This window comes from Mus caroli, unplaced genomic scaffold (genome assembly GCF_978045245.1).
Source record: "Mus caroli unplaced genomic scaffold, Mus_caroli_1 scaffold_15, whole genome shotgun sequence".
NCBI lineage: Eukaryota > Metazoa > Chordata > Mammalia > Rodentia > Muridae > Mus > Mus caroli.
This window is the reverse complement of record NW_028227270.1, coordinates 65,209,403-65,233,066: the sequence shown is the minus strand read 5'-3', so window position 1 is coordinate 65,233,066 and position 23,664 is coordinate 65,209,403. Positions and strand designations below refer to the sequence as shown.

At 46.3% G+C, this 23,664-nt stretch overlaps 1 protein-coding gene and 1 pseudogene across 3 annotated transcripts in view; one reads left to right on the top strand and one right to left on the bottom strand.

The window, feature by feature from the left end:
- The window catches only part of Znf346 (zinc finger protein 346), a 28,644-nt gene extending 19,712 nt beyond the window's left edge, over positions 1 to 8,932 (top strand). For all 3 annotated transcript variants that reach the window (XM_085831057.1, XM_085831056.1, XM_085831055.1), the window contains 2 exons: positions 4,845 to 4,938; positions 6,403 to 8,932. In XM_085831057.1, coding sequence (XP_085687183.1) covers positions 4,845 to 4,938; positions 6,403 to 6,490 — 182 coding nt within the window. In that variant the 3' untranslated portion in view covers positions 6,491 to 8,932. The remainder of the gene's footprint in view (positions 1 to 4,844; positions 4,939 to 6,402) is intronic.
- On the bottom strand, positions 2,013 to 2,463 carry LOC110308413 (large ribosomal subunit protein eL30 pseudogene; annotated as a pseudogene).
- Positions 8,933 to 23,664: the final 14,732 nt, after the last annotated feature.

The window sequence follows — 23,664 nt, the reverse complement described above, 5'->3', positions numbered from 1 at the left end:
GCATTTGATACCTGTATCCCTGGAGTATCACGATGAAGGAAGTGACCATCCTAGATTCCTTAACCTCAAAATGTCACTTGGTGGTGCTGGAGAGATGGCTCAGAGGTTAAGAGCACTGACTGCTCTTCCAAAGGTCCTGAGTTCAAATCCCAGTAACCACATGGTGGCTCACAACCATCTGTAATAAGATCTGACGCCCTCTTCTGGTGTGTCTAAAGACAGCTACAGTGTAGTTACATATAATAAATAAAATAAATCTTTTAAAAAAAAGTCACTTGGCATCACAAGAGTGGGCATTCATAATTAGGGGACCTTCTTAGTATGTTTGGGGTTGGAAATGTCACTCCATTGCTGGAGCATTTGTCTAACATGCACACAGAGCAATGCCTTCACTGGCCAGCAGCACATACCTCTAATCCCACATATGTAAGCAATCAAATCAATAAAAATGTGACCTGGTCTACAAAGTGAGTTCCAGGACAGCCAGGGCTACAGAGAAACCCTGTCTCGAAAAACCAAAAAAAAAAAAAAAATGTGAAAGCAAGCTGGGCGTGATGGCGCACGCCTTTAATCTCAGCACTTGGGAGGCAGAGGCAGGCAGATTTCTGAGTTCGAGGTCGGCCTGGTCTACAGAGTGAGTTCCAGGACAGCCAGGGCTATGCAGAGAAACCCTGTCTCGAAAAAAAAAAAAAAAATACCCATAGTACTGTAAAGTGGTTTGTGTATTTAGAATATTTCCAGATGCCAGTAACAGTAGAAAAATGCCCTGTAGTGTGTATGGCATCACATGTGACTTCCAGCAGCAAAGGCAGTCTTGAGAAAAAAAGAGCAAAACTTGAAGCATTGTAAATAGTACAAAGTTGTATTGAACCGGGCATGGTAGCGCTCATCTTAATCCCAGGACTTGAAAGATCAGAGGAGGAAGATTGGGAGTCAAAGGTCATCCTTGGCTGCATAGAGGATTCGAGGTCAGCTGAGTTACATAAGACCCCCAAACTGCCCATCATCTGTAATCCAGTACTTAATAGGTATAGGCAGGAAGATCAGGAGTACAGTGCCAGTTTTAGCTGGCCAGAGTACAGGCCAGCCTGGGCAACCTAAGACCCTATCTAAGCAAAGGGAGGTTTTCGCCTACAAAATACTAGACTTCACTGTGACATTTTTATACACAAATCATTATAATCCTTTAATCCTCCTTGCATGTACCAAATACTTTTTCATTTTCTGTTTTATTTTGTTGTGGGGTTTTTTTGTTGTTGGTTTGGGGGGGGGGGTTGTTGTTATTTTTGAGACGGGGTTTCTCTGTATAGTCCTGGCTGTCCTGGAACTCAGTCTGTAGACCAGGCTGGCCTCGAACTCAGAAATCCACCTGCCTCTAATCCTGTGCTGGGATTAAAGGCGTGCGCCACCATGCCCGGCTATTTTGTTGTGTTTTATGGGGCAGAGTCTTATACAGCTCTGTATGTCTTGGAACCCACTCTGTAGATGAGGCTGCCCTCAAACTCACAGAGATCCACCTGCCTCTACCTTCCAAAGGCATGTACCACTTCACCTAGCTCAAGTGACTTTTTTTTTTTTTAAATAATTTTAGACTGTTGAAACAAATAGTAACAGTAATGCATTTTACATACCTGGAACTCAAATCTCAGAGACACTCCATTTTCACTCACAAGAGAAAGTAAGCTGTGTGCACAGGAATCTCAGCACAGAGCTGTGAGGTTGAAGGTGACAGGTGGCTCAAAGGCACCAGAGCCACGAGAACCTTCAAAGATACCTGAATTCTGCTTATCCTACACAGCTAGCCCTGGCAGGCCAAAATAAGCCCACCATTCATATAATTGGTCAGGTTGGCTACTTTCTACCCTGTCCTGTTTTTTACATATATATTTTTTCTATTCCATATATATATATATGATGCAGCTTCTATTCTCACAGGATGTGAAATAAGCTAATCATGATAGTACATGCTTGAAATCTTGGCACTTGGGAGGTAGAGGCTGGGGGAACAGAAGATGAAGCCTAACCTGAACTATATGAAATGCCATCTGTAACTTTAATTTTTTTTTTTTCAAAAAATAACTCTGGCAAAGTTTTATTAAAGGAAAACATTCTTGTTTTCTTCTCACCAGTCTGCTCTGGCGTGCTTCTAATAATATCAGAATTACCTGGGTCAATGATAGCCCGTGTGCGTACGCTGTGGTGTTTTCCACACCCTGTGCCCAGTTCAATATTATTGCCACTGTAGTGATGGACACCAGTTTTAGTCCACATGGCATAGAACTCTATTTCAGATTTCCTCACAGCTGGGCAGCTGTTGGTGAGGATAGCCAACTTTGCTTTTCCTTGTCTGATCATCTGCAGAGTCTGTTTGTTCCCTGGCACATACTTTCCACTTTTCATAACAAACTGGAGCCTAGAATTGACCGACTCCAGAGACTTTTTCATCTTCTTTGTAGCCACCATCTTCCTGCCTTAGGTGCGGGACAACCCCCAACCAGGATCAGCTGCCAAGACGGCTGGGGAGTGAGAAAGGAATTTTTTTTAATTGTATTTTTAATGATGGTTCTTAAACACTTTAACCTCCCTTGTAACCCACCACCCACCACAGGTAGTGGAAAAGAAAGGATACAGGGGACGTGGACCTGTTTAGAAAGGTTCTTTGGAGCAACTCCCATCAGTGTTGTCTGGAAATCGGCAGTGTAGTTCACATGTTAGCAGCTCGATCCACTTGAAAACACCTCAGGGATACACCAGCAGTCCAGTTCTGTAGAGTCGGGTTAGCAAACAGGAATCAGCAGCAGTGGCGTGAGGCAGCAGGAGGGACAGTAGGAACTCTAGAAGTTGTCAGCTCAGCAAAGATGCGAGACCCACAAACATTGCACAGCTTGCTCTATAAGCAAGCCAAGCTCAGCCTGTCACTGCTTGTCAAGTCCTATTTATACCCTCCAAATATCATGTTTGGGTCTTGCCTCAGGATATGAGTCTGTCTCAGCTGGCAAGAAACTACAGCACACCACCAGAAGTTTTTTGATGTGTTTCTCACTATGGAGTCCTGACAAATGCAGATCAACTACTCAGTGTAAGGTGGACCCATAACATGCATGCCATTAGCGAAGAATCCATCACATGTCCTTTCATGTGCTTGCTTTAGCAGAGCATACTTTCACCTGTGTCTGCTTCAGGGAAATGTTCCTTCATGAATCTGCCTTAGCCTTTCACCTTTGTCCACTTCAGGAAAACACTCCTTCATTTGCCCCAGCAAAACACCATCAAACACAACTGAGTTTCCACTTCAACTATCTCAAAAGAAATTGTAAGAAATCCATTGACAGACATTTGATACATAGTAATTGCTTTGGCCTGGCGTGGTGATGCGGGCCTATAATCCTAGCACTCAAGAGACCAAGAAAACAAAATCACCATGGCTTTAAGGCCAGCCAGAGCTACATAATGTAGTGAGACCTCATTTCACAAATAAAATAATAAGAGCCCTAGTGAGATAGCCACCACTTGCTGGCATTACAGAGGACCTGACTCCCACACCCAGGTGGCTTACAACCACCTCTAACTCCAGTTCCAGAGGATATGACACTCTTCTGACATCTTGGGCACTTGGACATATATGTGTATACAAGCAGACAAACACATATGAATCAAAATTTTAAATCCCAGGGCATGACTATTTTACCCTAAGTATTCTGAGTATAGAGAGTATAATAAGTGGGACTGGAGAGATAGCTCAGCTGTTAAAAGCACTAACTGTTCTTCCAGAGGTCCTGAGTTCAATTCCCAGCATCTACATGGTGGCTTCTTCTATAGTTGGATCTGATGCCATCTTCAGGTGTGTCTGAAGACGACTAACTATAGTGTACTCATATACATAAATCTTTTTTTTTTTTAAGATATAATAGGCTTATGGTTGTGAAAAGCTTAGCATTGGGGAGAAAAGGATTTAGTCAAGTTACATGAAATGGCCAGGGATCCAGTCTGACCTACTCCTGACACACTATTAGAGCCATATGACAAAAGTCCACCATGTCACTGGAGGAAACCCAGTATAAAGAGACAGACTGAGTCTCATAACAGTTTGTACCCTTCAATTGCTATTAGTGCAAGCCCAAGGAGAGTAGACCATCCAAGAGATCTCTCGGGGCTGGAGAGATGGCTCAGTGGTTAAGAGCTCTGACTACTCTTCCAGAGGTCCTAAGTTCAAATCCCAGCAACCACATGGTGGCTCACAATCATCTGTAATTAAATCAGACGCCCTCTTCTGGGGCATCTGAAGACAGCTACAGTGTACTTACATAAAATAAATAAATTAATTTAAAAAGAGAGAGAGAGAGATCTCAGTGAAGGAGTGCTCTTAATGAGGCCACTTAGCAAAGGAAGAATTGAAGCAACCATCATCTTTGTTCTGTGGTTGTTACTATTATATTTATTTGTGTTGTTGAGGCAGGGCACACATTGTGGCGCACATGCAAAAGTCAAAGGAGTCAGCTCTGTCCTTGTACCGTGCGGGTCCAGGCACTGAGCCCAGTTCGTCAGGCTTAGATGTGCTTCTGCACCCACTGAGGTACCTCAGGAGCTTATTCTCCATCATTCTTTCCCTCGCTCAGTACCATCGAGTGTGGTTGTTTGCTGGGACCTCTGACAGGGATTACTTGAGGAGAATAAGGAGCTGCCCCAGGGATAGTGTTACACGGTCTTGCTTCCAGAGCACCCAGGCCTCTCAATTCCAAGCCATCGGTCCTCAAAAGGGCTTGTGCATGCTCTGTGCAAGGCAGCATTCCTCTGGTCCCTTCCTGTTGGATGACTAACTCTCTTCATTTTGATGTGTGTTTCAGCTGGGAAGGGCTACCCCTGCAAGACGTGTAAAATAGTGCTGAACTCCATAGAGCAGTACCAAGCTCACGTCAGTGGCTTCAAACACAAAAACCAGTGAGTAAAGTCCTTTGGAAGTTCACTCCAGCAGGAGTCTAGGGTTTCTGAGTCAGGTCCTTCCCACCATAGATGGACGGACTCTGAGAGCCTTCTCAGTCAGTCACCAGGGTGTCTCATGGGTCTCCTCCATCAGCCCTTCAGCTAGCATTTGCACTGACTGAGAGCTGCGGGAGAGATGCATATGCGATTTCCTTTGTGCTTTCAAACAGTGCCTGGATTTCCTGGCCTGCTGCAACTTGAAGAGGAAAGCATGGTTACCCACACTGGTCTGGGGCCAGGCTGAGTCACATGTGAGCCTGTCTAAAAACAAGCATGGAAAAACCTTCTTTGCATAGTCAGAATTATTATAAAGAAATAGGTGGGCCAGGTGGCACATGCCATAATCTAATGCTTGGCAAGTAAACACAAGAGAGCCAGAAGTTCAAGGCCAACCTTGACTATGTGGTCAGTTAGGGACCAGAATGTGGTCCATGAGAACCTGTCCCAGAAAACAGAATTTAAAAAAAAAAAAAAAAGAAAAGAAAAAAACCTGAGCAGTGGTGGAGCACATGTTTAATCCCAATACTCTAGAAACAAGCTTCAGGACAGCCAGGGCCGCATGAGAAGAGAGGAAGAGAGAAGAGGAGAGGAAGAAAAGGTTCAGGCAGGAGGATCAGGAATTCAAAACCACAAACTCAGATGTGCTGGGCTGTGCTCAGCATCCCCACACTGCGAAGGCAGAGCTGTAGCTCCCTGGGCTCACTGGGCAGCCAGTGCAGCCTGCTTAGCAAGTGCTAGACCAGTGAGACAGACCTTGTCTCAGAAGGACTTAAGCACCTAAGCAATAACACCTTAGGGCCATCCTCAGACCTACACATGTGTGCACACACACACAAGAAATCATGTTTGATGGAGAGTACATGGATCCCAAGATCATCATGTTAAGCAAAACAAGCCAAAACGCATAAAAGTCATGGCTTTCTCCCCCTCCTCTGCAGATCCTAAATTTCTTTTCTTTTTCTTTTTTTTTTTTTTTTAAGATTTATTTATTATATGTAAGTACACTGTAGCTGTCTTCAGACACCCCAGAAGAGGGCATCAGATCTCATTACGGATGGTTGTGAGCCACCATGTGGTTGCTGGGATTTGAACTCAAGTCCTTCGGAAGAGCGGTTGGTGCTCTTAACCACTGAGCCATCTCTCCAGCCCAGATCCTAAATTTCTAAATAAATATTTTAAGCTAGTCGATTAAGCTTTCTGAAGTTCAGCTTCATATGGAAAATGAGAGTGGTCTCACCATGCAGAATTGACTTGAAGTTGAAATGAGATACCCTAGTATCCAGGGATCCTCCATAAGAGGGAGGCCACCATGCCATTGTCCCAGCATATGAGGGAAGCCATACCACCATTAGAACAATCTACTGAGTGTACCCTCATGGCCATGCCACACACTCACCTTGTGTCTGTGTTTTCAAATTACAGGTCACCCAAAACATTAGTGACACTCGGGAGCCAGACGCCAGTACAAACACAACCCACTCCAAAGGACTCAAGCACAGTGCAAGACTAAAGCTGTCCCTGCCTGGTCAGCCTGCTGGGACAGCCATAAGCCAGTTCCTGGTGACTGCTTAGCCGTGGCTCCTTCCTCCTCTCTTATATCCGAAGAATGTGGAGGCCTGAGGCCAACTTGGGCTGCAGATCTGCAGATAGCCTGACTGTGCCCAGATGCAGCTCCTCCTGCCCGTCTTGAGCATGGCCCTATAGGCCATGGCAGGAGACAGGGCTCTGAGAAGACCTGAGGTGAAATGAAGGTTGAGAGGTTGGCCTTCCCCGCCCTTCTGGGTGTATGTCGTACAGTCCCGATGTCTGTTTTTATTCTCAAGGTCAGTTGGGAGCAAGGTCCTGCAGAGAAGGGAGAGCACTGTCTCTGGGTTCCAGGCAGCTTGGTGTAGAAATGTGGAGCTAATGTGTCATTTCCTGTCCCTCAAGTGTGCAGGCTTGCTAGGTATAGATCCTGCCAACCATGAAGTGTCCCAGAACACAGAGTCTCTGGCAGAGCACTGCCATCTCCGCTGCCTGCTGTCTCTCCAGTTCCCACATGGTGCTAGGCAGCTGCAGCAGCTCGGCATCAGAGGAGACTTGAATGCCCACTGGGTTCCTGAAAGGCACCTAAGGGGGTGCACCAACCCAGGGCCATGTGAGAAAGTCTCCTACCTGCTATGTTCCTTGATTCTGTGCCCTTGTGGTAACTGCTTCCTGCCAGCCTACTAAAAGGTCACTTGGTGTTAGCTCTGTGCCCTTGTGTAGTGGGCAATCCTACCCAGTTGCTATGGTGCTATCCCTCCCTTGACCTCCTCAAGAAGATTCCGGGGGAACTAAAAAGGAATTTAGAACTGGTGCAGGTTCTACAGAGAGCAATAGGGTCCCCAGACCCTAACCTGAGGAATTCCTTGTGGGTTTGTGTCCTGGGATCCACTGCAGTGGGTTTTTACATAACTGTGGGTGGAGCAGGTCTTCCAGGAAGTATTCCTAAAGCCTGTCGAGATAAAACAGCTTCCTTGTTAGTGTCATTGGGTACCAAGTAGAGATGGGGCAGGGCTTAAACTCTTGTTCTTTGGTCATTCAACCATCCAAAAAAAGAATTTCTTCTTGAGTCAGGCTGTAACCCCAGGGCTGAGGTTGATACTGCTGTGGCATCCCCACACAGTCGGCCCCAGTGTCCTTAATAACGATCTTACCCAGGAAAGGTCTCCCTGATGCCCTAAGCCCAACCCAGTTCATCCCCCAGCTAAGGGATTGATTCTTGAGATAGTCACTCTGGCTACTGAGTGGGGGACTGCGAAGAGGCCAGTGTGAAAACTGTGTCCATACTGCTGCTGGTCTCAAGGGCACTCCCTTCAGGGTAGATGTCCAGGGTGTTGTCTTAAGTGCTGGATGTGTGAGTGACTGAGTGGCAGTGCTGAAGACAGGTGTCCTTTCCCACTCCACTTAAAGAGCTGTCAGAGTTTTCCTTGAAGTCCTCCTAGGCCAACTGGTCCTTGGGAGAGCCTTTTATTTGACTCAGAAGTAACAGGACAAAGAGCGTTACGGCTTAGAAACTGATGCAGATGGGCCAGGCCAAGCACCACCAGCCCCAGGTCCTTGTAGCACACTGCTCTGGGCACCAGTGGCCCCTAGCTCCTGACTTAAGCTCTTGACTCCTGGGGTCGGTTCTCTGCTTTCAGCTTCCCAACTGTAGGCCTCCTCAGCAGTCTTCCTAGAAGTCTGTGCCAGAATTGGTGTCAGAATTAGTAAAGAGCATGAAGTAGGGAACCGAAGGGTAAGGCCCTGAATGGGCTGACTGGCCATTAGCCCTTGTCTTGGAAGACCTCTGTGTTTAAATAGATTCAGGAGTCCCTACCAGCTTCATGTCCAACACTGCGAGTGTGGAAACCCTAGAAGTAGCTAGCTGTTGCCCTTTGGAAGCTTACACACTTAAAAATCATGATTTGGAGAGTCTCGTGGGGCAAGTGGGAGTGTCCAGGACACAAGCACTAACATCGTGGAGTAGAAGGCTGAGAGAGAAATGCCTGGTCTCTGTGGCTTTGTTTCATGTAGCCCAGGCTGGTCTCAGACTTGTCATCTGGGAGGCTAGCCTTGAGCTGCTTGCTGACCCTCCCACCTCTGCCTTCCTGGTTCTGGGATGGCGGGCACATGCCCCCATGTCCCACATCAGCTTTCATCCATGTTATTGTGGGTTTGGTTGCTTGGTTTGCTTTGGTTTTTCAGGACGGGGTCTCATTGTGCAGCTCTGACTGTTCTGGAACTCACTCTGTAGGCCTTGAACTCAGATCCACCTGCCTCCCTCCCAAGTGCTGCGATTAAAGGCGTGTGCCACCATGCCTGACTGAGAGGTTTTTTAATACTATCTAGTAGTCCTTTATTTGGATCAGTCACAACCTAGCTTTGTACTGTTGAAACCGTATTGTTTCCCCTTGAGGTTATCTTGAATAAAGCTGCTGTAAAAACTGTGTCATCTGATGTGTGCGCTCCTCCATTCAGAGATGGGGATGGACACTTCTTACCTTGTTCTTTTTTTTTTTTTTTTTTTTTTTAGCCAGTGGTTCTGGTGTTGTTCAGATCGTAAGAGCCCCAGTTCCTACTATTTCCAATTTTCAAAGTTAGTTGTTCTGATGGCTCTGATGGCAACCCAGAAGTTGTACCCAGGGACCCAGTCTTTTAATAAAGAGCATTCTTATTTCAGCATTAAAACAAACAAACAAAAAAATAGTCTGTCTTAGTATTGTGGCTGTTCTGTAACCTGTTAAACCTGCAGATATCCACCTGCCTCTGCTTCCTGAGTGCTGGGATTAAAGGCACATGCTAGCTTTCAGCATTTTTTTGTAAGATCATATGTGGAATTCACAAGCCTAGAATGGTGTTGGATATCAGAGCACGGGCCCCACACAGTGGGGGAACATTAGAGAGAGCTCCTACCCCACAGTTCTAGTAGCCAGGAAGGTCTCACAGGGGCCTGGGCCCGGGCCCTGGAGAAACAGTCTAGGATAATGGCAGGGAACTCAGACTAGAGAATCAGCCAGGGCTCTGCTATCCGGTCTGCCTTCACAAGGCCCTGTGATTTGGGTTAATTAGCTCCTACCCGACCCCCATGTGAAGCAGTGCCTACCTCAGAGATTCTGCCTGTGCCATGCCTCAACTACAGAGAACCACACCCGCTATAGCACTCTCCAGGTCACTGTAAATGCTTTCAGTCGTTCCAAACATGTGAACATGGGCCAACTTTACCTTGCAGTGACCCATGATGACCACTAGGTGGAAGGCACTCCTTTTTTTCACCCTCTTTTTTTTTTTTTTTTTAATTGAATATTTTCTTTATTTGCATTTCAAATGTTATCTCCTTTCCCAGCTCCTTCTTCCCCCGGAAACCCTCTATCCCACCCGCCTTCCCCTGCTTCTGTGAGGATATTTCCCTCACCCACTCCTGCCTCCCTGCCTTGGCATTCCCCTACACTGAGGCATGGAGCCTTCACAGGACCAAGGGCCTCTCCCCCCATTGATGCCCAACAAGGCCATCCTCTGCTCCATATGCGGCTGGAGCCATGGGTCCCTCCATGTGTAATTTTTTAAAATTGGGCAGAGTACACCAATCCCAGGACAAAAGGAATAAGGTGAACTTCTAAGTCTCTGTGTTTGATATTTCACTTAGCCCTCAAGGCAACTGAGAGAAGCCAGTTTCACCAGGAAAACAGGAGCCATGTATCAGGGGACCTTGGAAAGAGCTGACCCAGTTAGGTCCTTCTTAAATATTAGCTTTATTTATTACTGCTGTTATGGCCATTTGGGCACATGTGTGCCCCTGCGCATACGTGGAGGTCAGAGGACAACTGGTAGGAATTCTCCTCCTCTCATGAAATTTGGGGGTCAAGCTCAGGTCAGTGAGATTCTAAGCTTGAAACATCTTCAGCTAGCTTCCAATTCTTTCTTTACATAAGTTGCCATCTGTAGTTTCAATGCTGCCTCACCCACCAACCCCCTTTCCTCTGTTTTTTTTTTAAAGATTTATTTATTAATTTTATATATATGAGCACACTATAGCTGTCATCAGACACACCAGAAGAGGGCGTCGGATCCCACTACAGATAGTTGTGAGCCACCATGTGGTTGCTGGGAATTGAACTCCAGATCTCCAGAAGAACAGTCAGTGCTCTTAATCGCTGAGCCAATTAATCTCTCCAGCCTCAACCCCCTTCTCTTGAAGGGCTGCAAAATTAGCCACCTGCCTCTGAGCAACCTGATGTTTGACTGTCTTGGGATCCTCTCTTATTTTACTTTAGGTTATACTAGGGTCTCACAGCCTGAGCTGCCTCCCAGATGCCATCTGCTCTTTATATTTTGTTTTATTTTATTTTTTTGTTTGTTTCTATTGAGATAGGATATCACTATGTAGCCCATGTTGGCTCCAACCTCACAGCAATCCTCCTGCCTCAGCCTCCCAAGTACTAAAATTCCAGTACTGAGCCACCATGTGGGCATCTGTACCGTTTTGACCCACCACCACCACCCGGGGCGCATTTGTGCTGTGGTCCTGGGGTGGGTTCCCACTCTATTCTGGAGAGTGGCCCTGTCATCCAGTCTAGGCAGTCAGAACATCAATTTGGAGCTGTTGGTGACTGAAAATCTGCCTGAGAAAGCATCACAAAGGAAAACAGCCAAGAAGTGAGAAGAAACCGGTTTCTGGTGAGTGCCCTTTTTTTTTTTTTTTTTTTTTTTGGTTTTTCAAGATAGGGTTTCTCTGTGTAGCCCTGGCTGTCCTGGAACTCACTCTGTAGACCAGACTGACCTCGAACTCAGAAATCTGCCTAAAGGCATGCGCCACCACTGCCCCAGGACTTTCTAATTGACTTTTCCTAGAACCTATTTGCCTTCAGTTCCGATCACTTTCAATATAGAGTTCTGCCTGGGGCCTGAAGACACACCTCGGAGATACAGCACTTAACTATTGTGTAGGAGAAGCTCTGGCTTCAAGCTACTTAGCTGGGGACCTGAGTAAGGAGCAAGGTGTGTTTCAGTGTTGTGGTATTAAGGACCGAATCAAAGGCTTAGCTACCACTGACTTAATAACCCTAACCCAAAAAGGTCATCTTGGACCCTCAGCATAGACAATCTCCAGTATAAGCAACCCTGATGCAACCCCAGAGCCCCAAAGCTGAGCCTAGCTAATCCTCAGAATTGCAAATCAAAATTGTTTAAGGTCTTAGGGTTTCTTTTGCTGAGATAAAACACTGTGACCCAAAGCAACTTGGGAAGGAAACATGCTTTATCTTAGCTTCCGTTTCCAAGTGACTCTGAACGAGGTCAGGCCAGGAGCGGGACCAGGGCAGGAGCCTGGCGGTGGGAACTGAACTAGAAGCTATGGAGGAACTCTTGTTTACTGGCTTGCTCTCAGCCTGATTTCTTATAGACCAGAAGCCCAGAGATGTCACTGCCCACAATGGACTGGTGGACTGGGCACTCCCACATCAATTACTACAGCCTGATATTTCTTTCTTTCTTTCTTTGTTTCTTTGTTTCTTTCTTTCTTTCTTTCTTTGTTTCTTTGTTTCTTTCTTTCTTTGTTTCTTTCTTTCTTTCTCTCTGTCTTTCTTTCTCTCTCTGTCTTTCTTTCTCTCTCTTTCTCTCTCTCTCTCTCTCTCTCTCTCTCTCTCTCTCTCTCTCTCTCTCTCTCTCTCTGTGTGTGTGTGTGTGTTAAAGAACCCAAATTCCACAACTCTCACTACATCCTCCTGCCTCCACTTCCTGAGTTCTGTGATTACAGGTGTGCATCACCCAACCAGAGAATGCATCTTGACTACACAGTTGAGTTCCTGGGATCTAGCTATTCTTGAAACCTGAGCCACAGCTGGACACTAAACCTTCCAGGGCCTATACTCTTATCGTTTCCTGTGAGCGGATGTGAGTTGGATTATTTGTTACGTGCAGCTGAGGACAAGCGTTCCCTGAAGGTCAGAGGGTTTGACGGGGACTTAGCAGCTTCAGAAATCTGACAAAGGGGAAGGACTGAGGAACATGGATGCTTCTTTTACCTCAGCACCTACAGTATGCAGGACCTCAGAGTTCCCTGGCTACCACTGTGATAAAACACTACAAAGAAAAATCCCAGTGTAGCCAGGGTGTGTAACAGGAGAGAAAAATTACTCAGTGCTGGGACATACCAGGTCTCCTTGAGGAATTAACTTCTTTTGTCTGGGGATGTGGATCAAACCCAAGACTGTGCACGAAAGCCTCTGTTCTGATACTAAACTCCGCTCCAGCCCAGAAAGTAACATTCAAACTGGTGCTGGGATGTAATTTAAGTTGGTAGACTGCCTACCAAGCCCAAACACAGCCTGAGGTCCATCAGCAACTGGGTGTGGTGATACAAGCCTATAAGGCCAGCATTGGGAAGGCGGAGGCAGGAAGATTGGATGGCCAAGGTTATCCTCAGATACATAATAAAGATGAGGCTAGATTGGCCTTTATACCCTGTCTCAAAAACTAAAGCAAAATGAAACAAAATAAGATACAAGTTGGGCCATACATAACTGTATATGCCTTTAGTCCCAGCACTCAGGAGACTGAGCCAAGAAGATCACCAATTTAAAGCCAGTCTGTGCTTAATAACAAGTTCTAGGCCCGCCTGAAGTAGTTTAGGGAGACCCTATCTCAAATTAATTAATTAAATTAGGCAGGAATAAACTGGAAGTGTAGTTCAGTAACAATGAGCCACTTAGCATATACAAGTCCCTGGCTCCATTCCCAATACAACAAACAGGGTTGGGGAGCTAAGCTTAGAGACCAATCAGGACATGAGTGGTTGGACAGCACCTGCCAAGCAAGGACCCCAGGCAAGAAAGCATAGGTCTCCTTGGGAAGCAGACCAGATAAAGAGAGACTGGTGGGAGTCAAGTCCCTCAGGACATGTCAGCCAAGGCCAAAGCAGCTATACAAGCCTCATGGCCAATATTTAGACTCCAGGAATCCATGCAAAAGCCTAAAATGGGGCTGGTGAGATGGCTCAGTGGGTAAGAGCACCCGACTGCTCTTCCGAAGGTCCAGAGTTCAAATCCCAGCAACCACATGGTGGCTCACAACCATCCGTAACAATATCTGGCGCCCTCTTCTGGAGTGTCTGAAGACAGCTACAGTGTACTTACATATAATAAATAAATAAATCTTTAAAAAAAAAAAAAAAAAAAGCCTAAAATGGTGACTGCCATAAGGTCTGACTTTCACACTGTCTTAAGTCAGGGTTTGTGGGCTGGAAAGATAGCTCAGCGGTTAAGAGCACTGACTGTTCTTCCAAAGGTTCAAATCCCAGCAACCACATGGTGGCTCACAACCACCCATAATGAGATCTGACGCCCTCTCCTTGTGCGTCTGAAGACAGCTGTAGTGTACTTATATATAATAATAAATAAAACTTTTTAAAAATTCTTTATTTAAAAAAAAAAGTCAGGGGCTGGTGAGATGGCTCAGTGGGTAAGAGCACCCGACTGCTCTTCCGAAGGTCCAGAGTTCAAATCCCAGCAACCACATGGTGGCTCACAACCATCCGTAACAAGATCTGGCGCCCTCTTCTGGAGTGTCTGAAGACAGCTACAGTGTACTTACATATAACAAATAAATAAATCTTTTTTTTTTTTTGGTTTTTCGAGACAGGGTTTCTCTGTGTCTTGAACTCAGAAATCCTCCTGCCTCTGCCTCCCAAGTGCTGGGATTAAAGGCGTGCACCACCATGCCCAGCTCCAAATAAATAAATCTTTTAAAAAAAAAAAAAAAAAGTCAGGCCGGGCGTGGTGGCGCACACCTTTAATCCCAGCACTCGGGAGGCAGGGGCAGGCTAATTTCTGAGTTCGAGGCCAGCCTGGTCTACAGAGTGAGTTCCAGGACAGCCAGGGCTATACAGAGAAACCCTGTCTACAAACAAACAAACAAACAAAAAACAAAAAAAAAAAAAGTCAGGATTTGTATTCCTGCACAAAACATCATGATCAAGAAGCAAGTTGAGGAGGAAACGGTTTACTCAGCTTACACTTCCACTTTGCTGTCCATCACCAAAGGAGGTCAGGACTGGAACTCACACAGGGCAGGAACATGGAGGCAGGAGCTGATTGCCACAGTGTATACACACACACACGAGACACATAAATAATAAATAAATACATTTTTAGAAGATGAAAGCAGTACCAGGAATAAACCAGGAGGAGCTTTAAGTTCAGAGAACTGTCAGCAGCGCTGAAGAACAGGACTCAAACTACATGACAGGGATCCTAAATATTTCACGGAGTTCAGCCGTTCTCCCTTGCAAAAAAATTATCCCAGCTGGCGCGTTGACTGTTAATATCCCCTCATGGTGGGGAGGGAGGTGTCACAAGATCCTCACCCAAAGATCCAGATACTCCCTGCTATCTATTGAATGCAACCCTGCTCGAACCCTGCATGTGCTCTACAGTATAGACTAAGACCCCTTCTACGCAAACAAGGAAGCCGAGGATGCCGTCGTCCCTGCTGGGTAGACTTTCTGCTGTGGCCTTTCCAGGGTGAGCACTGTCACAGGAGTACTCTCAGATCTAGAGGAGAGCTCAGAAGACACGTACCCATAGATAGGGTGCTATAAGCTTGGGCAACAGTGGGCCGTACAGAAGTCAGTGTCCACATGCCTATCCTTTCCTCCCTCCCTTCCTTCCTTCCTTCCTTCCTTCCTTCTGTCCGTCCGTCCTTTCCTTCCTTCCTTCCTCTTATCCTCCCTCCCCCCCCCCGTCTCTCCCTCCCTCCCTCCCTCTCTCCCTTCCTCTCTTTTCTCTGAGATGGTAACCCAGGCTGGAGGGTTAACCTCAGTTCATGAGGAACCTTCTGCCCCAGCCTCCCAGGTGCTGGGATCGCAGGGGTGGCCATGGTGCCTAGAAGCCAGGCTCTCCTACTTTCATCTTTGGCGGTGCTGCAGCTCCAACCCAGGGCTTTGCCTGTGTCAGCCAGCTACATCTCAGCCCCCACAATGTTTTTTACATCCTTCTTTTCAAGATGTCACCTCGGAGCCGGGCAGTGGTGGCACACGCCTTTAATCCCAGCACTCGGGAGGCAGAGGCAGGTTGATTTCTGAGTTCAAGGCCAGCCTGGTCTACAAAGTGAGTTCCAGGACCCTGTCTTGAAAAACAAAACAAAACAAAACAAAACAAAAAAAACAAAAAAAAAAAAAGGAGAAAGAGAGAGAGAGTCTGAGTGTGTTTTCAGCTCCCACAGGGCAGTTCACAGCAATCTATGACTCCAGATCCCACCTTCCAGGGGATCCGGCCCCTTTGAACTTACAAGCATTTACATGATGCATATACAAATGTTCAGGCAAAATGCTCATATAGATAAAAATAAAGTAACTCCATCTAAGATATGTTTTAAATGGCCACAGTGTGATTCTTGATGTGTGTTTAACAGCTATTGCAACCAGCCACCTTCTCTCTCAGACTTCTGATGCAGGGACACCAGCCAGAATGTACTGAGGACCCTAAAGTGGCCCAAGAGGAAGGCACTCAAGGAGAGTTATTGGCGCTCCTGCCAATAACTAAGATTCTTAGTGTACACAGGCTCCAGTCCTTCTACTAGCCCATCTGTGCCTCTCCTTGTAAAATCCAGTCTTAGCAAAGAGCTCTAGGAAGTCAGTTTGTCAAGAATACCCTATTCCCAGTGTCGACTAACCAGGCTACTTACCCTCCTCCGACTCCCTACCCACTCACTGTCCACCCTGACCCTAGGAGTCTGATCAATATGGCAAGGTGTGTCTGCGGCAAGATTCCTGCTAGGCCCATTGAACAGAATGCCCCTTATCCCTCATGTCTCCTCTTTGTCATTTTTTGTCCCAGGGGCCCTTGGCTCTAAGATCTCACTTATCCGTGTTGCATTTGGAGTTGCCCCATCTTTGTCCCCCAGTATAAGACTCTGTCCCTATCACAGTGGCCTTAAATGAGGTCTTCCTCATTAATCTGTACCAAATATGTCTGCCATGATTTTTGTTGTTGTTGTTGATTTGGTTGGTTGCTGTTTTGTTTAGACACAATCTCATGTAGCCTAGGCTGGTCCCGCTTTACACCTGGAAGAAACAGAAGGATCAGAAGTTCAAGGTCATCTTTAGGTGCTGTGCTCAAGGCCAACCTAGATGGACGACGAGATACCCTGTCTCAATTTAAAAAAAAAAAAAAATGCAAACCAGCACTGGACAAACCTGTCTCCTTTTATTCCTTCCTCACCACACACAGGTCCATGTGGAGAGCACAGCCCTTCCTTCCTACCACCTCCATCTGCTGCTCTCTCCTGTCCAGTCTGTCACCTCTCAGTGACCCTTTGTTTACCTACTGCATAAAGCTCCAGATAGGCCATCCAGAATCCACCTGAGCAGTTCCCACCCTGGCACCTCTGCACCTGCTGCTCTTATGCCTAGCAATAGCCCCCCTTGGCCATGCCTGCCTCTCTTTCCCCCTGCCCAGATGTCCCACCAGATTCCTGCCACTCAGCGTCCTGAACTTTCCCCTCAACTTGTCCTGAACTCGTTCCCTCTTAGGCCCGCTGACCATTCCTGACTACACATGTCTCTTTCTCTGTTCTTTGCTGGTGCCCTGGTCCTCCTGTCTATGTGAATTCTCCCTGTCTGTTGTGGAGTCCATGTGTCCCAAGCCAGCCATGTGTGGTGGCTCCTAACTAATCCCAGAACGCAGGAGACTATGAGGATCAAGAGGAGGCTAGCCTGGCCTACACTGTGAGTCCAGGCAAGTCTGGACGATATGGTGAGAATCTCTTTTGTAAAAGAGAAGGTGGCCAGAGAGATGGATCTGTGGTTAAGAAAACTTGCTGGGTTCAGCTCCTAGCACCCCATGATGATCAAGCATCTATAGCTCCAGTTCCAGAGGATCCTATGTCTTCTTCTGGCCTCCCTGGTGCCAGGCACACACATGGTACACATATGTGCATGGAAGAAAGAACACCCATACATGTAAATAAATCTCTTGGGCTGGAGAGATGGCTCAGCAGTTAAGAGCACTGACTGCTCTTCCGAAGGTCCCGAGTTCAAACCCCAGCAACCACATGGTGGCTCATAACCATCTGTAATGAGATCTGATGACTTCTTCTGGGGTATCTGAAGACAGCTACAATGTACTTAGATATATTAATAAATAAATCTTTAAAAAAATAAATAAATCTCTTTTGTTTAGTATTTGTTTGGTTTTGGGGGGATAGTGTCTCACCATGTAACCGTGACTGTCCTGGAACTCATTATGTAGACCAGACTAGCCTGGAACTTTCAGAGATCCTTCTGTCTCTGCCTCCCAAATTCCAGGCTTTAAGGCATGTGCCACTACACCTGGATAAATCGTCAAAAGTAAATACATACATACATACATACATACATACATACATACATACATACAGGAGAGGTGGCAAGATGGTTCAGGAGTTAAGTCAAGGCACTGACTGCCGAGCCTGATGACGTGAGTTTGACCTCCAGAACCTCCTTAAAGGTGGGAGCAGAGAACTGACTCCACAGAGCGCTCTTCTGGCCTCCACATATCTGCTCTGTGGAGCACAAGTCCCCCAATAATAATAGATTTAATTTAATTTATTAAGGAATATTCTGTCTCTCTCTTGGGGCTATTGTGATTTACTTAGAAATGAGCTTAAGCATAAACCCTAAGCATGGAACCATCTGGGTCCTGTGCTGGGACTAATTAAGACTCTCCGGGGAGCTGTAAATGTGGAAGCCTAGAGCAGCTTGGGAGAGCTGCCTTTGAAGAAACCAAAAATTACCGCCCCACCTCTTTCTGTTTTGTTTGGATTTTGATCTTTTTTTATTTTTTTAAATAAGCCTGACTGATTTAAACCTACTATGTATAGCAAGCTGGCCTCAAACTTGTGGGAGACCCCACTTCCATTCTGCCTCCTATACACTGGGACTACAAACCTGTACCACCTCACGTAGCCTACCATATAGACAAGACTGACCCTACAGGATCACGGCATGGGCCACTGTGTTGGCTCCTTGAAGTCTTTTCAAGTCGCTCTTGGTCATAAGAAGCCCGTCTCCATTTCTGGGTGACCATTGAGACTAAAGTGCCTGTGTCACATTGAGCATGCTTTGCTGAGCATAGACCTTGTGCCAGCATCTGTCTCAGGCCTCTCACACTGTCACAGTGGATCATTATGAAAGCACCAGACTTCACAGAAAGTAAAGGAGGCTTGGAAATAGTCCCCCATGGCCACATAGTTGATTTTCAGATGCAGCTTTTAAACAGCCATCCATGGGGCTGGAGAGAGAGCTCAGTGGTTAAGAGTGCTTCAAAGGTCCTGAGTTAATTCCCAGCCACCATGTAGCAGCTCACAGCCATCTATTATGTGATCTGATGCCCTAGCACTCATATAAATAAATATTTTTTGTTGTTTGTTTTTAAAGATCTATTTTTTTTTCATACACAGTGTTCTGCCTACATATATGCCTGCATGACAGAAGAGGACATCAGACCTCATTACAGATGGTTGTGAGCCATTATGTGGTTTCTGGGAATTGAACTCAGGACCTTTGGAAGAATAGTTAGTGCTATCAACCTCTGAGCCATCTCTCCAGCCCAATAAGTAAATCTTTAAACAGCCATTCAGTTGCTATAACTGGCCCCTCTATTCTGATCAGTGCACCAGACCTCCTGATGCCAGTAAGAGGAGTGGTGGGAGAATGCTCAGTGGTTAAGAGCACTGACTGCTCTTCCAGAGGTCCTGAGTTCAATCCCCAGCAGCCACATGGTGGCTCACAACCATCTGTAATGGAATCTGATGCCCTCTTTTGGTGTGTCTGAAGATAGCTACAGTATACTTATATATAAAATAAATAAATTAAGAAAGAAAGAGGGAGGGAGAGAGAGAGAGAGAGAGATAAACTAGGATCGACACCACGTGTCTTTAATCTCAGTATTCCAGAGACAGAGGCAGAAGGATTGCTACAGGCCATCCAAATCTACCTAGCAAATTTCAGGCTAACCAGGCCCTCATAGTGAAACTGTCTCAAAAGTAGACAAACAACAATGACAAAAAGAAGCTGAAAAAAAAGTAATAACAATCCCTTAACTCTGAACATTGGTGATACACACACACACACACATGTATACATATATGAATCACTCTGTGTCCTCTTCTTTATGTGTACAGTATGGGCCATGCCTATCAGTGCAGCAAATGCATGCCGTGCCCTGGGAGGCCAGAAGAGAGCTGTTAGCTGCCACGTGGATGCTGGGGCCTGATCCCGCTCCTCTTCAAGAACAGCCAATACTATTAAGCCATGAGCCGTCTCCAGCGCTGCCCTACGTAGTCTTTCTGTAACGCTTCATTCACTCAAAGAAATATATATGGTCTTCGGCCATGACTCATTATCATTATTGTGTGAACATTTTGAACGAATATGCATGAATTGTATTGTACAGCCTATGCTACCTGTTACATGTATGTGGTACATGTAACTCTTAGACCACAAACCTATGTAGCATATTATTGAACCGAATCCTGTAGACAATTCTAACACAATGTTGCTTGTGTCTCCCTCCAAACATACTGAAGCACAGGGAAGGAACAGTGAAGTACTCGCCATTCGACTTTTCTCTCCACTCTAATCTTATGAAACCACCATTGAGTACGTGGTCTATGGTTGACTAAAACATCTAGTATAACATGGGACTGTACTTTAAAACCTCTCAAAAAAAATAAAAAAAATTGCTTAAAAAGAGAGAAATGAAACAAAGAAGAAAGATGAGGCCTAGGTCAAAGGATGGGATCAGAACTGAGGCCAGAGAACTGAGGCTGGAGTGGGGCCCAGGCAGGGGTTGGGCTGGCTCAGTGGCAGCTCTTCCACACAGAGCCCAGTGTTTCCCGAGCCAGGCTCTGGGCCAAGAGCAATATCACTGGCACCAGACAGCCTCTGCCCTTGCCCCCCAATAGCTGTACCCCCAGAAAGTCGGGGATAGGTGAGGACTGGCCTCCAGAGACCTTCCTCCCGCTGCATGACACTGAGGGACAGCGTCTGTAAAGTTCTGCCCATGGTATGCCACAGGGAGAGAAACATCACCCCCAGCTCCCACATTCCTTGTCTTCTGGCAACTTCTAGTGAGTCTCCACCTTCTAGGAAAGGTCTCGAGCCGAGAAGCCAGTGTGGTGACTCACACCTGTAATTCATGTACTTGGCCTGAGGAAAGAGAGTTACTAAAAGTTCAAGGCCAGCCTGAGCTACAAAGTGCATTTCAGAACAACTGGGAGTGTGGTGTATATAGCCAGATATTGTCTCAAAAGAAAAAGAGGAGGGAAGGAAGGAAGGAAGGAAGGAAGGAAGGAAGGAAGGAAGGAAGGGAGGGAGGGAGGGAGGGAGGGAGGGAGGGAGAGAGAGAGAAAGGAAAGAAAGAAAGAAAGAAAGAAAGAAAGAAAGAAAGGAAGGAAGGAAGGAAGGAAGGAAGGAAGGAAGGAAGGAAGGAAGGAAGAAAGAAAGAAAGAAAGAAAGAAAGAAAGAAAGAAAGAAAGAAAGAAAGAAAGAAAGAAAGAAGATATAAGATCCAGAAGAGCTGGAGAGACCACTCAGTGGTTAAGAGCACTGACTGCTCTTCCAGAGGTCCTGAGTTCAAATCCCAGCAACCACATGGTGGCTCACAACCATCTGTAATGGGATCCGATGCCCTCTTCTGGTGTGTCTGAAGACAGCTACAGTGTGTTCATCGTGTATACAAAATAAATAAATAAAATCTTTTTTTCAAAAGGAGAGAGAAATACCAGAGATGGAGGATGATGTCCTCCCGCCCCGCCACGCCCTCTTCCTGTCTCCTCCCCTCCAGTAAGTAATCTTACTTACCTGCCCAGAGGTGGTGTCTGCTGTACAGCCTTACCCATGGAATTTAAATTAGTTCACGAAGTCAGGGTGTGACGGCTCACCTCTCCCAGCACTGGACAAGAGTGAACACAGGAAGCCAAGTGACCCCGAAGTGAACCCGGTCCCACAGAACAGGGCACAGTCACATAACAAACCTTCAATAAAATACTTGCCAGTCGATTGACTGACTGACTGACTGACTGTTCCTGTGAGAGTGTGAAACCATTCAGTCAAGAGATTTAGAGAGCATATCTTTGGGACGGGGTGGGGTGGGGAGTGACAATCTGAGGGCCTTGGGGACCTAGGAAGACGGTGGGGTACAGGAAGTTCTTACTTCATTAGCAAGGGCTCAGCATACACCCCAGGACTGGAATGTCATCTGTGTTGTAGGGTCTAGCTCCTGTTGTCAGCTCATCAAGGACCCCAAGGACTGTATTTAATAAGTGGAGTCCATGGAGGACCAGGAGAAGAGAGGTCCTGGCATTCTGAGGCAATCTCTCTGCAAAGCAGGTCCTCCAGCTAGACACCTCCTTCCTCCTGGACACTAGACTGTTGACTGGTGGATCAGGTGGATCATGCTAGACTTTTTTTTTTCTCTCCCCCGACCCTGAGTGTATACATGCACGTGTGTGCATGCATGTGTTTGGCACCCATATGGTATCTCACAACCATCCATAACTCTAGTTCCAGGGGATCCAAGATCTTCGGGTCTCCAAATCATCACTGCATGTAGTACGTGCACACAGTCATACGTGCACACAGAATAATGAAATTAAATTAAAGTGTAAATAAGGTTAAAAGTCAAGATATGAAAAGAGGAAGGGAGAATTGGTTTAGAGCGTGCTGTTTCTTCCCGGAGTCCACACTGATAGTTCATGATGATGGTAACACATGCAAGCACACTCATGCACACACATGAGCACACACATATGCACACAATAGATTTTTTTTTTTTTTTTTGGTTTTTTGAGACAGGGTTTCTCTATATAGCCCTGGCTGTCCTGGAACTCACTTTGTAGACCAGGCTGGCCTTGAACTCAGAAATCTGCCTGACTCTGCCTCCTGAGTGCTGGGATTAAAGGCGTGCACCACCACAGCTGGCTGATTTTTTTTTTTAAAGGAAAGGAAGCTACTGCTTCCTAGGCAGGCTCTCATTCCTGAGTGATAGCTAGGAGCTATGCAGATGACCTGAGTTGAGCTTTTTATTTTCCAAAACGCTTCATAGAGGCAAACATCTTGGGACTTCGGGTGAAATTTGGCCTGGCTGACTTCATACCTAAGCTACAGTCCATTCGATTGACAGAAGTGCTGGTAGATGAGATAGACCTGAGCCAGGTGGGGGTGGAGCTCTCTGGAGGCACCTGCTGTGTGCCAGGCACTTGAGATACAAAAATGAAGTCCACTGACTCAGTTCCTGGCTTCCGGAAGCTTAGTGGTCCCCAGCTGCTTACATGAATAACAACTATGCAACTGCAAGCCTGCAACTATGTAACTACAGCCTGCCAAGTGAGAAGAAGAAAGAATGGCTGTTAGTGCTCACAGGTCAGATATGAACATGTGAATTCTCCTTCCAGCAAGTCTCTTCAGCAGCCTACTATCATTTAGTGATTTGCTGAGGAGCAAACAAAGACAGAGACAAGGCTGATAGACAGTACTGAGATTCAGGGCTCATTCCTTTCTCCATCCTAACAAAGGGGACTTGGCAAATCCCCAGGGATGTCCTGGGGCCTTGAACGGAGACCAAAGTGCCAGACCAATAGAGAGCAGGTTAGACTAGGAACAGGGGATGGGTGAGCAAAGGCCCAGGGATAGGAATGGGAGCAACACAGGAGGAGGGAGGTCTGTACATGTGGACCAGACCACCATGTCATCACAACACTATCTATGTAAAAACCACGAGGAAGTATTCTTCTAAAGCATTATTTATTTTATGTATGCAAGTCCACTGTAGCTGCTCTCAGACACAGCAGAAGAGGGCATCGGATCCCATTACAGATGGTTGTGAGCCACCATGTGGTTGCTGGGAATTGAACTCAGGACCTCTGGAAGAGCAGTCAGGGCCGGGCAGTAGTGGCACACGCCTTTAATCCCAGCACTTGGGAGGCAGAGGCAGGCGGATTTCTGAGTTCAAGGTCAGCCTGGTCTACAAAGTGAGTTCCAGGACAGCCAGGGCTATACAGAGAAACCCTGTCTCGAAAAACCAAAACCAAACAAAAAACAAAAAACTTTTTAGAATGAAAATTTAAACTTTTAAAAATAAAAGCACAACTTTTTACAAATTAAAGTTTAAAGTTTCTCTCTCTCTCTCTCTCTCTCTCTCTCTCTCT